Genomic DNA, 14,406 nt, shown 5'->3' with positions numbered 1-14,406 from the left:
ATATGTAGTAAAATAGCAGCTCTGTCGGTGGCCGTACAATGGTTTTCAGTAGAGTCTGCAATATAAACAAACATTAAATTACCTTTGGAATCAAATAATGCAATATAAAGAAGAATGGATGTACATCGGGTGAAGGGGCTACATTGGAGGAGGTTTACCTTTTGGTCATCTTAGTAGATGTCTTAAATTCCGCATTGAGGCCATGCGGCCTCATAGTATTGAGGGTAAAATTCCACCTGAGTTCGCATTTCTTAAGGGCCATGATCCTGTCACCACTCCTTTTCAGTGGTGGAACATGATCAAGGATCATGAATTTTAAATCTCGCTCTTTGTGCTTAACCTCAAAGAATTGTGTATCTGTGAATAAGGATGTTTTAAGCATACTGCTGCACATTCACTATTCCACAGGAGGTAAACACTACTGCCACGTGATGATCATTGAGCACCTATGCATAGATTTTCTATGCCTTAATGCACATATTATGTCTATGCTTGTTTATATGTTTACACTGTATATTAATTGATTAATGATGTTAATCACTGAGCATATAAAAAGTAGCACATGGGATCATTTAGTTGAGCTTTAAAATGGCGACGTGAGGTCGCAGAAACGTTGTTCTGTAATGCACTGGATTGATGGAATAAATCTACAAACTTTTTTCATTATTCCTTTGTGTGCTGCTGTTCCTTGGACATTATATATATATATATATATATATATATATATATATATATATATGTATTGTCATTTATTCCTTTACATTTCTATTCAGGGCTTAGGAGACCAATGGGCAGTCCTACTCAGTGATTGACAGCACTCTTCATTTTTACAATAATACCTTATATTACATTGTAGTGAGTAGGACCGCCCACTGGACTCCTAGGCCTAAAGTATAAATGGAAATTAATAGTTTGACTGAAATTTTTTTTATATAACAAAACTATATCTGACTCTATTTAACTCCTCCTGCTTTATAGCATCATGCAGATTAAAATGTATTTTTAATGTGGCAGGTACCCTATGGATCTAATCACACGGCAGAATTTGCATGCGGATTCCTCCTCAAATTAAAGCCTAATAGACTTCTATGGTATTCTGCAGTCCCATTCACACTTCTGAATTTCCGCATGCGAATTCTGCAACAATTCCGCACAAGCTAGAAACCACCCAAATGAATGCGGAAGTGGAATTGGTGTTGATGTGCAAAAATAGTAAATAGACACTAAAGCAATGTTCATGCAGCAATGTCCGCATGGAAAATGTCTGTGCAGGCATTGCCCCTGAATGCGGAGCATAACATGCCTGCGCTAGGACCGCTTGGGAATGCAATTCTGTGCGGAGTCCACACAAAGAATAGATATGTCTATTCTTTCTGCGGACACCGGAATTTGAATTTCTGTACCAGATGTTTCCAGTGTGAAAATTCTGCTGTGAACAGCGTGGCAGAATTCTACTGAATCCAATGGGACTCTGCTGCTGCGGAATCTCCATGCGGAATTCAAATGCGAAATTTAACAAGGAAATTCTGCTGTGTGAACATAGCCTTGTTAGGGCACTGTCATTAGGAAAAACTTTTGACATGTCAAAAGTTTTGATCAGCGGGGGTCTGAGTGTTCAAACTTCCACGGATAAGAAGAACAACACGAGAGAAGTTTGCGCTCAGCGCATTTTCTCCCAGCTTTGTGTCACGTGATCAAGACACACTCGCAATGTTAGTCTGTGGAATGTATATCGATCATGTGACACAAAGCAGGGAAAAGAGCGCGCGGCAGTGCGGACGATTCCCTGCTAGTTCTTCAGATCGGATCAAGCCGATCAAAACTTTCGACACATCTCTAGTACATTTAAAAAAAAAAAAATGATGTGACAGGTACACTTAACATTTGGTATTAATTAGTAAAAGTGAATGCAATAGTTGCAAAAAATTGTATTCAGCCATTTTCTCATCTCTTTCTGAAAGGAAGAAAAAAAGATAAATAATAAACAAAACCATTGTCCAGCTCAGATGAAGTGCAGATGCTTGTGCCTTCGATTTTAAAGAACCATGAACAGTGAGGTGCAGAAATTCACGCGTTTTGGTGTCAGTTACTCTTATTCATGTATGAATAAAAATGGCTGACACGTGAAACACCTGACTTTTTGTATCTCACTGTTCGTGGTTGTATAAAATAAATGACACAAGCATCTGCGGTTTATCTGCTCTGGACAATCGTGTTGTTTGTCATGAATCTGCCAAGCTCTGTCTGGGTATGAAAAAACCATGAATGACAAACTATGTGAGTGCCACAGGGTTTGTCACCTATCTTGCTCCATGTCCCGATTTGCGGCTCTGCTAAGGTATGTAGTTATGTAGGCTGGCATGCTTACCATTCTGGATTCTAGAAAAAGATGTTTATTGTCAACTAAGAAGTGAAGAGAATATTTAGTATCTTGATAGAAGATACTAAATACTGACAGCTACACTGAGAATATCTAACCCAATTTTTCAGACAGGTGTGTGACCTGGAAAGTATTTTGCATATACACAGGTAATGGATGATGTGCATAATGTGAAAGTAGGACACATGCCAATATATTTCTGGCATTACATTTTTTGTTTTCTACAGGCTGAGATATACAGTCCTACCTGTACAGTGGTCCCTCAACATACTCAACGTATGTTGAGGGATCCGTGCAATGTAATGTATAGGAAGCTGTACTCACCTGTCCCCGTCGCTCCGGACCAGGTCCTCACCGCTCCCGATGCTGTTCCAGGGGCTCCCGATGCTGTCCCCCTGCTCCGGTGTCTTCTTCGCAATCCTCCGGTGTCTTGCGCATCTTCTGCAGGGTCCGGGCCTCGCTTTCTGGTGACGTTATTACGCTGCTGCGCCGGCGCGGTGTGCGTAGTGACGTAATAACGACGCCGGAAAGCAAGGCCCGGACCCTGGAGAAGATGCAGAAGACACCGGAGGATCGCGAAGTGGACCCGGAGCAGCAGGAATAGGTAAGTGAACCTGCCAGGGATGCTTAAACTGCTATCCGACAGCAGCTTAAGCATTTTGCGCTGTCGGATAGCAGTTAATGCGATGGCCCCGACATATAAAAGCATCGTATGTCGATGCTGACATCGACATGCGATGGCCTCTGAGAGGCCATCGTATGTCGATTTTTTCATATGTCGGGGCCATCGTAGGTATACACTGCTCAAAAACATAAAGGGAACACTAAGATAACACATCCTAGATCTGAATGAATGAACTAATCGTATGAAATACACTCCAGCCACATGAGGTCTAGCATTATCTTGCATTAGAAGGAACCCAGGGCCCACCGCACCAGCATATGGTCTCACAATGGGTCTGAGGATCTCATCTCTGTACCTAATGGCAGTCAGGCTACCTCTGGCAAGCACATGGAGGGCTGTACGGCCCCCCAAAGAAATGCCACCCCACACCATTACTGGCCCACCGCCAAACCAGTCATGCTGGAGGATGTTGCAGCAAAATGTTCTCCACGGCGTCTACAGACCCTGTCACCTGTGCTCAGTGTGAACCTGCTTTCATTTGTGAAGAGCACAGGGCGCCAGTGGTGAATTTGCCAATCTTGGTTTTCTCTGGGAAATGCCAAACATCCTGAACTGTGTTGGGCTGTAAGCACAACCCCCACCTGTGGACGTCGAGCCCTCATACCACGCTCAGGCTGGAATTCCACTGAGGATTTTCTAGCAAAATCGCCATTTAAAAATGCCCATTTTGCCACACATTGTTTTTTCAGCGAAAAAAACAACGCGTCCAAATGTTAGCTGCAAATCATTAGTAAACTGCAAAATGCAAGACCACCTTGGCCGCCCGCATCTATACATTATACAGGCGGATCACAGTGGGTGTCAGAAGTTACACTCGCTGCGATCTGTCTATTAATGCAGGTACTACAACTCCAAGCATGGAGCAGAGTGTGCTCCATCATGGGAGTAGTAGTACCCACAGTTAAGGACAGATCAGAGCGGGTATCACTCCGGACACCCGATGTGATCATCCTATCTATTGCAGAGATGTGGAGCGGCTCTATACAGCGCTCGCATCTCTACTTTATACTGCAGCCAGTTATATGAAGAGAACATCACTCATTCATATTTCCCTCTGAGAGCTGTGATTGGCTGCAACCATTCAGCCAATCCCTGGGTGGAAAATTTAAATGAGTGATGTTCTATTCACATCACTGTCAGGCCCGGAGTATACTGTAGAAATGCGATATCTCTGCTATATTATGGACGATCGCATTGGGTGTCAGGAGTAACACCCAGGGCGATCTGTCCGTTAGTACCGGTACTACTACCATCATGTAACAGTTTGGAGTAGTAGTACTACCTAAAAAATGTAAAAAATAGAGAGAGAAAAAAAGTGCAACACACACACTTTATTAAAATTAATTAAAATGTTGTTGTAGTATCCAGTACTAGTTCATTGCTGTCCCTATAAGACAGCCTACATTTTGCATGTATTTACTACATGTAAATGTTTTGTGTACTTTGCAGTATCTGACACAATGGGGTGGTTTTACAAAGAAGGGTGTGTTACACTCTTTAGTAAAGTCCCGGCAGCCATAGTATTTTGTGGATTCATTAAAAGGCTATGGTCCCTTAAAGGGGTACTCCACCCCTAGACAACTTATCCCCTATCCAAACGATAAAATTTCTGATTGCGGGGGACCCCTGCGATTTCGGCTGCGGCACCCCAGACGTCCGGAGCGAACTTCGCTCATTGCCGGGTGACTGGCGATGCGGGGTGGAGGCTCTTGATGTCACAGTCATGCCCCGCTCGTGACATCATGGCCACACACCCTCAATGCAAGTCTATGGGCCTATTGACTGGCATTGAGGGGGCGTGGCTGTGACGTTACGAGCCTCCGATGCAGCACCTGACGCTCTAAACGAATGCCGGGTGCAGCAGGGAGATTGTAAGGGGTCCCCAGTGGCGGGACCCCTGCGATCAGACATCTTATCCCCTATCCTTTGCATAGGGAATAAGATGTCTAGGGGGCAGAGTACCCCTTTAAGGCCCCAGTCACACAGCTGAATTTCCAAGTGGAATCAGGTGGAAAATTTCCGCTTGGAAATTCTGTTGCAGCAGAGTCCCATTGTTTTCAATGGGATACTGCTGCACTGTGCATACGACAGGTTTTCTGCGGTGAAAGATCTGATGCAGAAATTCAAATTCTGTTCACCGCAGAAATAATGAACATGTTAATTCTTTATTTTTTTCTGCCAGTGCCTCCAAAATGTCCGTCTGGAAATTCCGCTGTGTGAATGGGGTCTTATATAAATCAGGCGCAGCTGCACCTGTCCCTCACACCACACTTAGAATCTCCTCCTTTGTACTGGGCTTTGTTTCCATTTACACCAAAGGTTCTGTTAAGTTAAAGGGGTACTCCAGTGGTAAACAATTTTTTTTTAAATCAACTGGTGCCAGAAAGTTAACCAGATTTGTAAATTACGTCTATTGAAAAATCTTAACCCTTCCAGTACTTTTCAGCTGCTGTATGCTCCACAGGAAGTCGTGTTTCTTTCTGGAATTATTTACAGTCTGACCACAGTGCTCTCTGCTGACACCTCTGTCCATTTCAGGAACTGTCCAGAGTACAAGCAAATCCCCATAGCAAACCAGGTCAGACCTAAAAGAATGCCAGTATGAAATACAACTTCCTGTGAGCAATTACTGGAAGGATTAAGATTTTTAAATAGAAGTAATTTACAAATCTGTTTAACCCCTTAAGGACCCAGCTAATTTTCAGTGTAGGACCCTGCCATTTTTTGCACATCTGACCACTGTCACTTTAAGCATTAATAACTCTGGGATGCTTTTACCTTTCATTCTGAGATAGTTTTTTCGTGACATATTCTAATTTATGTTAGTGGTAAATTTTCGTTGATACTTGCATAATTTCTTTTCTAATTCCAAAATTTGATGAAAAAATTTAAAATTTAGCAAATTTTTAACTTTGAAGCTCTCTGCTTGTAAGGAAAATAGACATACCAAATAAATTAGATATTGATTCACATATACAATATGTCGACTTTATGTTTGCATCATAAAGTTAACCTGTTTTTACTTTTGGAAGACATCAGAGGGCTTCAAAGTTCAGAAGCAATTTTCCAATTTTTCACCAAATTTTCTAAATCGGAATTTTTCAGGGACCAGTTAAATTTTGAAGTGGATTTGAAGGGCTTTCTTATTAGAAATGCCCCACAAATGACCCCATTATAAAAACTGCACCCCTCAAATTATTCAAAATGACATTCAGTAAGTGTGTTAACCCTTTAGGTGTTTTCACAGGAATAGCAGCAAAGTGAAGGAGAAAATTCAAAATCTTCATCTTTTACACTCTCATGTTCTTGTAGACCCAGTTTTTTTATTTTTGCAAGGGGTAATTGGAGTTTGTCCCCCAAAATTTGTAACCCAATTTCTCTTGAGTAAGGAAATACCTCATATGTGTATGTCAAGTGTTTTCGGCAGGCGCAGTAGAGGGCTCAGAAGGGAAGGAGCAACAATGGGATTTTGGAGAGTGAATTTTGATGAAATGGTTTTTGGGGGGCATGTCGCATTTAGGAAGCCCCTATGGTGCCAGAACAGCAGAAAAAACCCCACGTGGCATACTATTTTGGAAACTACACCCCTCAAGGCATGTAAAGGGGTCAAGTGAGCCTTAACACCCCTCAGGTGTTTGGCGACTTTTTGTTAAAGTCGAATGTGTAAAGGAAAAAATAAATTTTTTCACTAAAGTGCAGTTTTTTCCCGAAATTTACCATTTTTACAAAAGGTAATAGGAAAAAATGCCACCCAAAATTTGTAACCCCATCCCTTCTGAGAATGTAAATACCCCATGTTAGGACGTAAAATGCTCTGTGGGCGAACTACAATGCTCAGAAGAGAAGGAGTCACATTTGGCTTTTGGAAAGCAAATTTAGCTGAAATGGTTTTTGGTGGGCATGTCGCATTTAGGAAGCCCCTATGGTGCCAGCACAGCAAAAAACAACCCACATGGCATACTATTTTGGAAACTACACCCCTCAAGGAACATAACAAGGGGTAAAGTGAGCCTTAGCACCTCACAGGTGTTTTATGACTTTTTGTTAAAGTTGGATGTGTAAATGAAAAAATTAATTATTTTCACTAAAATGCAGTTTTTTCCCCAAATTTTACATTTTTACAAGGGGTAACAGGAGAAAATGAACCCCAAAATTTGTAACCCCATTTCCTCTGAGTATGGAAATAACCCATGTGTGGACGTCAAGTGCTCTGCTGGCAAACTACAATTCTCAGAAGAGAAGGAGTGCCATTGAGCTTTTGGAGAGTGAATTTGTTTGGAATGGAAGTCAGGGGCCATGTGCGTTTACAAAGCCCCCCGTGGTGCCAGAACAGTGGACCCCCCCAATGTGACCCCATTTTGTAAACTACAGCCCTCACAGAATTTAATAAGGGTTGCAGTGAGTATTTACACCCCACTGGCGTTTCACAGATCTTTGGAACAGTGGGCTGTGCAAATGAAAAATTACATTTTTCATTTTCACGGGCCACTGTTCCAAATATCTGTCAGACACATGTGGGGTGTAAATGCTCACTGTACCTCTTATTACATTACATGAGGGGTGTAGTTTCCAAAATGGGGTCACATGTGGGGAGGTCCACTGTTCTGGCACTATGAGGGCTTTGTAAACACACGTGGCCTTCAATTCCAGACAAATTTTCTCTTCAAAATCCCAAAAGCGCTCCTTTTCTTCTGAGCATGGTAGTTCGCCCGCAGAGCACATCCACATATGGGGTATGTTCTTACTCAGGAAAAAAGCCCCCCAAAATGTGTAACCCCATTTCTTCTATTTTCCCTTGTGAAAATGAAATATTTAGGGTAGCACCAGCATTTTTGTGAAAAATTTCTTTTTTTTTTCCATTTTCCCTTCCAACTTTAATGAAAATTCGTCAAACACCTGTGGGGTGTTAAGGCTCACTATACCTCTTGTTACCTTCCGTGAGGGGTGTAGTTTCCAAAATGGGGTCCCATGTGGGTATTTCTTTTTTTGCGTTTCTGTCAGAACCGCTGTAAAATCAGCCACCCCTGTGCATATCACCAATTTAGGCCTCAAATGTACATGGTCTCCTCTCACTCCTGAACCTTGTTGTGCATCCGCAGAGCATTTTACACCCACATATGAGGTATTTCCGTACTCAGGTGAAATTGCGTTACAAATTTGGGGGATCTTTTTTTCCTTTTAATGCTTGTGAAAATAAAACATATGGGGCAACACCAGCCTGTTAGTGCAATTATTTATCTATTTTTTTTACACCAACAGGCTGGTGTAGCCCACAACTTCTCCTTTTCATAAGGGGTAAAAGGAGAAAAAGCTACCCAAAATTTGTAGTGCAATTTCTCCTGAGTACGGAAATACACCATATGTGACCCTAAACTGTTTCCTTGAAATATGACAGGGCTCCGAAGTGAGAGCGCCATGCGCATTTGAGGAATAAATAAGGGATTGCATAGGGGTGGACATAGGGGTATTCTACGCCAGTGATTCCAAAACAGGGTGCCTCCAGCTGTTGCTAAACTCCCAGCATGCCTGGACAGTCAGTGGCTGTCCGGAAATGCTGGGAGTTGTTGTTTTGCAACAGCTGTCTGGGCATGCTGGGAGTTGTAGTTTTGCAACTTCTGGAGGGCTACAGTTTAGAGACCACTGTATAGTGGTCTCAAACTGTAGCCCTCCAGCTGTTGCAAAACTACAAATCCCAGCATGCCCAAACAGCTGTCTGGGCATGCTGGGAGTTGTAGTTTTGCAACATCTGGAGGGCTACAGTTTAGAGACCACTGTATAGTGGTCTCAAACTGTAGCCCTCCAGATGGTGCTAGGCAACTCACCGGCTTCCGTAGGATCCAGGGAGCTGCATCACCGTCCTCTGCTGCTGCCGATCTCCACTGCCGATTGTCGACTTCGCTGCGGCCGATGGGTAAGTGGACTTTGGCGCCAGTCCCCGTCTGTTTCCCCGTTCTGCCCTGCCTATTGTGGGTGGGCAGAACGGGGAAATCGAAAGTTAACTCCCCTGCCCCCGATCTGCTATTGGTCGTATCTTCTATACGACCAATAGCAGGGATAGGAGGGGTGGCACCCCTGCCACCTCACTCCTATCCCTTCAGGGGGATCCTGAATTTGCGCGGGGTGCCTGCTGATCGATATCAGCAATCACCCTGGTCCGGTCCCCGCCCGGCACGTGGCGGGGACCAAAATTCCCACGGACGTACCAGTACGTCATGGGTCCTTAAGACCCAGGTGTCATGACATAGCGGTACGTCATGGGTCCTGTAGGTGTTAAACTTTCTGACACCAGTTGAAAAAAAAGTTTTCCACCAGAGTACCCCTTTAAGCTCCATGAAAAACACAGGACAAAATAGTGCAGCATGCAGTGCTATCGTGCCTGTTACGATATCGGACACCATGACTGAAACCAACAGCACCTATTGAGATCAATGGGGTTTGTCGAGTGCTGTTGGTGTCCAGCATGTAAAGGAACTGGCATTGGCAAAATGTTTTGGATTTCTGTTCCTATGATGGAATAGAAAACAGGAAATATTACTGTACATTTGAACCCATCATTAAACTGTGGGTCTCCCTCTAAATAAACAACTGACAACCTATTCTACGCTTAGCTACTGGAAAATGTTTTGCTTTATGATGGCAAAAGCCTAATCTATATGTAAAAATGATCTGTCCGATCAATTGAATAAACTATTGAGGACTGGAAAGACATAGCCACATTCATCCATATAGTAGAGCCACTTTTGCCTTCAGTTTGAATGTGGTATTGCAGCTCTGTTACACTGAGGTAAAGGAAGCCAAATTCTAATACCACACACAACCTGAGGACAGGGGTGACACTTTTTTTTTTTGTAAGAAAGCGACAAGAAATAAAACAACTACAACCAATCAGATTCTTGCTCACTTTTTAGAGACCCTTTAGAAAATGAAATCAGAAACCTAACCTTTTTTCACTAAACAAAACGTGCAATAAATAAAACAGACACATATTACTTCTATTTCTGTATTTTTATTTATAAAGCGTAAAAAAAGTTGTCGAAAAAGTCCCAGAGGGATTGGGTGATTTGGACATCATGTCACTTTCTAAGATGGGCAGATGAATCAAATTATCTAAAAGAGAATCCGTCTTTGTTGCCCATAGTAACCAATCACATGGCACCTTTCATCTAAGAAGATGACCTCTGATTGGTTGCTATGGGCAACAAAGAGTTTTGATCAATTCTTATATTTTTGCTGTCAGAAAGAGGACTGTATACTGATGTGTGCTATAGATTGTGATGTTGTGCCTAAGTCCAGTGTGTACCAGCAAATACGGACCTGTCACCCAATGATCACTTATTGGCTTTTACGCTGTTGCAATAAATCAAAAGGCAGAAAATTCAATATCCGAAAAGCTTAAGCAGCACGTACAAAAAGTGTAAGCAACTTGACATCTGAAGCTACTAGATCAAAAAGTAACTATATGCCAGCCTAGAGCACAGACAAGAGGAATGGTGCCTGGGTCAAGGCTCGGCAGCCACAAGTTGTGACTTTACATAGGACTTCAGTACTTAGGCACAATGGTTTGTGAAGCTCATTCTCCAGAGCGGAGCTGTCATGTGACTTGTAGCACTTTAATACATAGCTCCGAAAAAACACAGGGCGAAAGCTTAAAGGGTGGAATTGATGCATCCAGACTGAGAGAAGGCTGCAGGACTCCATATTTCAGCATTAGATAGACGGGTGTTGCTCCTCTTGTTATTTCATGTTCATTCAGGGTTCTAGAAAAGAGATAGAAAGGAAAACGTTATCTACAGTTCACATCTAGTGGTTAGTAGTGATCCATCAGTATAGGAACAATAAAGGCAATATTGACATATTAGGGGACTACAAGGCATCAGTGCAAACCAACAAGTCACTGTGCTGCCCATAGGTAGGGTCTGCCGTAGGGCCATAAAAATGCGCAGTCTCATAGATGGGAATGCATTTCTGTGGGGTGTTCTGTGGGGGACGTATACACGTCTATTCTTTCTGCGGACATCAGAATTAGAATTTCCGGAAACATGTTTCCAGCGCTGAAATTCTGCTATGTAAACAGCGCAGCAAAATCCCATTGCAATCAATAGAACTCTGCTTCTGCGGAGTCTCCATACCATCATTCCATCGCGTGAACATAGCCCAACAGGCCACTCTAAGAGATACTCTGCACTGAGCACTGCAAAGCATTTCAGCCAGAATGATGGTGTTGTTCCATCTGTGTGACCAAGGCTGCATGAAGATATCTCATGCGGTACTGGGGTCACAAGTCAGTCAGGGCACAGTGACAGTGAGAGAAGCTGCTGCCCTCAGCAAGCACCAAGTGAGTCCCCAAGAGTATTGACAATAAAGCTTAAAAAAGAAAGAAAGAAAGAAGAGAGTGTGCCCTACGCCCCCAACTACTATCTATGGTCATTAAAATAAGTATATGGGGCGGAATTTATCATTGTATAGGGTTTTTTTTTTTTGCGTCTTTTTTTGTGTGCAAATGTTGATAGAATTTTCCATCCCCTTGTCTATGGTTAAGTTTACCGCAGAGGATTTTCTACTGTAGAATCGTATTTACTAACTGCGTTTTTTTTTTTTTTGGCACAAACAGCATTTTCTTGCGCAAATATACACCACCTCGGAGGACACGTACCAAAGTGTCTATATTGGCGCAGTAAGGACTGCTACTCCCATCATGGACAGACTCTGCCCATGATGGGAGTCGTAAGTCCAGGGGCTGAGGTGCAGATCGCAGCAGGTCATTATCCAGAGACCCGCTACGATACACATTTATTAACTATACAAGCCGGTGGTACATGCGTCTACACTGCGCTGGTGCCGGCTCCTATAAACACTGTCATAATTCATTATCCCCGCTGCCGGAACACAGGAGCTCTGATTGGTCAATAGCTATTCACCAATCAGAGCTCCCGTCTCCCGGCGGGAATTATAAATTATAAGAACTGTATATAGGAGCCCGCGGCAGCGCAGTGTAGACGCATGTACCGCCGGCTTGTATAATTAATAAATGCGGATCGCAGTGGATCTCCAGAGAATGATCTGCTGCGATCTGTCCCTCTGCCCTTGGACTACTACTCCCATCATGGGACAGAGTCTATCCCATGATGGGAGCAGTTGTAGTACCGCGGCACTGCTGTGGGATGGCACTAGCACATCCCCCGGCTGCGGGACTTTTAGGACTACTACTCCCATCATGGACAGACTCTGTCCATGATGGGAGTTGTAGTCGAGGGACTGAGGTGCAGATCGCACCAGGTCATTCTGCAGAGACCCGCTGCCGTCCGCATTTATTAACTGTAAAAGCCGGCGGTACATGCGGCTTCACTGCGCTGCCGCCGGCTCCTATATACATATAATTCATAATCCCCACAGCCAGGAGAGGGGAGCTCTGATTGGTCAATAGCTAACCATTAATCAGAGCTCCCATGTCCCAGCGGCGGGGATTATGAATTTTGACAGTGTTTATAGGAGCCGGCGAGCAGAGCAGTGTAGCCACATGTACCGCCGGCTTTTACAGTTAATAAATGCAGATCGCAGCGGGTCTCTGCAGAATGACCCGGTGCGATCTGCACCTCAGCCCCTGGACTATAACTCCCATCACGGGCAGAGTCTGTCCATGATGGGAGCAGTAGTCCTAAAAGTCCCGCAGCCGGGGGATGTGCAAGTGCCATCACTCAGGTACTACAACTACTCCCATCATGGGACAGACTCTATCCCATGATAGGAGTAGTAGTCCAAGGGCAGAGGGGCAGATCTCTGTTCACATTATGCATTTTACATAATTGGAACAGAGCCTTTCTGGCAGTGTGTTCCCAAACAGGGAGACTTCAGCTGTTGCTTAACTACAGCCCCCCATGATGGGAGTTGTAGTTTAGCAACAATTGGAGGCTCCCTGTTTAGGAACACACTGCATTACGTGCGCTCTTCCCAGGGGAGAGCGCAAAAAATGCACTAACCCATATTTGTTGTTTTTCATTTTCTTCTCATTTCAGATACCTGAATGGGGTGGACTACATCAGATTTGGTGGACTGCGACAATGACCAGCGTTTTTTTTATTTCAATAAAATGGTTAACGAGGGCTGTGGGCGAGTGTTGTTTTAAAATAAAAAAATTTTTTCAATGTGTCTTGTTTTTTATAATTGAATTTTCAGGGTTAGTAGTGGAAGCTGTCATATAGACGGAATCCATTACTAATCCGAGGGTTAGCATTAGCCCCAAAATCAGCTGGTGCTAACCTCCAATTATTACCCCGGTACCCGCCGCCACAGGGGTGCCGGGAAGAGCAGGTACCAACAGGCCCGGAGGGTCAAAAATGGCGCTCCTGGGCCTAGGCGGTAACAAGCTGGTGTTATTTGGGCTGGGGAGGGCCAGTAACAATGGTCGCCCACCCTGGTAACATCAGGCTGTTGCTGCTTGGTTGGCATCTGGCTGACACTGAAAATAGGGGAAACCCTATGCGTTTTTTTTTTTTATATAAATAAATAAATGAATAAATAAAAAGTGTGTGGTTCCCTAATTTTTTCATTCTCAGCCAGATGCCAACCAAGCAGCAACAGCCTGACTTTACCAGGGTGGGCGACCAATGTTACTGGCCCTCCCCATCCTAAATAATGCCAGCCTGTTATCGCCTAGTCGCAGGAGCGCCATTTTTGATGCTCTGGGCCTGTTGGTACCGGCTCTTCCCGGAACCCCTGTGACGGTGGGTACAGGGGTAATAATTGGGGGTTAGCGCTAGCTGATTTGGGGGCTATCGCTATGCCCCAGCCTAGTAATAGATTCTGTCTACAGAACGCCTTCCACTACTAAGCCTGAAAATGTAATTATAAAAAACACAACACATTGAAAAAAAAATTTATTTAAAAAAAACACTCCCCCACAGCCCTCGTTAACCCTTTTATTGACAATTTAAAAAAAAACGCTGTTCATCATCGCAATCCACCAAATCTGACGTAGTCCTCTGCATCCATGTATCTAAATTGCGAAGAAAAAAAAACTAAAAGTTAAGTACATTTTTCTGTTTCCATACACCAGCAAAAATGCAAGAAAAAAAACGCAAGAAAAACTGACAAAACGCAGGAAAAAGCTGGGACAGTTTTTCTGGCGTTTTTGCTGATGGACAAAAAACCTCAATGGAATCCGACCTCAAAGCAATAGAACAAAATCCCTACGTCCACTTTTCCTGTGAGGTAGAGAAGGAGTGTACGGTAGAGCGTACACAAGATTTGTCAAAGGAGTGCAACAGCCTTAGTAAATTCTGAGCAAGAGTATAAATTAGACAAGAGTGTAAAGGGGTAGATCTGGGTCTACAATAGACACCTT

The 14,406-nt window shown here is 43.6% G+C and overlaps 2 protein-coding genes across 6 annotated transcripts in view; one reads left to right on the top strand and one right to left on the bottom strand.

The window, feature by feature from the left end:
* PRR33 (proline rich 33) overlaps positions 1–14,406 on the top strand; it is a 68,530-nt gene that overhangs the window by 50,031 nt on the left and 4,093 nt on the right. The window contains exon 1 of one of the 4 annotated variants that reach the window (XM_056526850.1): positions 8,852–8,976. The exons of the other annotated variants lie outside the window; for them this stretch is intronic. Within the exon in view, the coding sequence (XP_056382825.1) occupies positions 8,973–8,976 (4 nt within the window). The 5' untranslated portion in view covers positions 8,852–8,972. Of the gene's footprint in view, positions 1–8,851; positions 8,977–14,406 lie in introns of those variants that run through there. 4 annotated transcript variants of the gene reach the window in all.
* LSP1 (lymphocyte specific protein 1) overlaps positions 10,052–14,406 on the bottom strand; it is a 107,043-nt gene continuing 102,688 nt past the window's right edge. For both annotated transcript variants that reach the window (XM_056526854.1, XM_056526855.1), the window contains exon 13: positions 10,052–10,822. The gene's annotated coding sequence lies outside the window, so the exon portion shown is untranslated. The remainder of the gene's footprint in view (positions 10,823–14,406) is intronic.

The sequence above is a fragment of the Hyla sarda genome, chromosome 6 (assembly GCF_029499605.1).
Source record: "Hyla sarda isolate aHylSar1 chromosome 6, aHylSar1.hap1, whole genome shotgun sequence".
NCBI classification, from domain to species: Eukaryota; Metazoa; Chordata; class Amphibia; order Anura; family Hylidae; genus Hyla; species Hyla sarda.
Note: the sequence above shows the minus strand (reverse complement) of the source record. Positions and strands in the feature narration are given on the sequence as shown.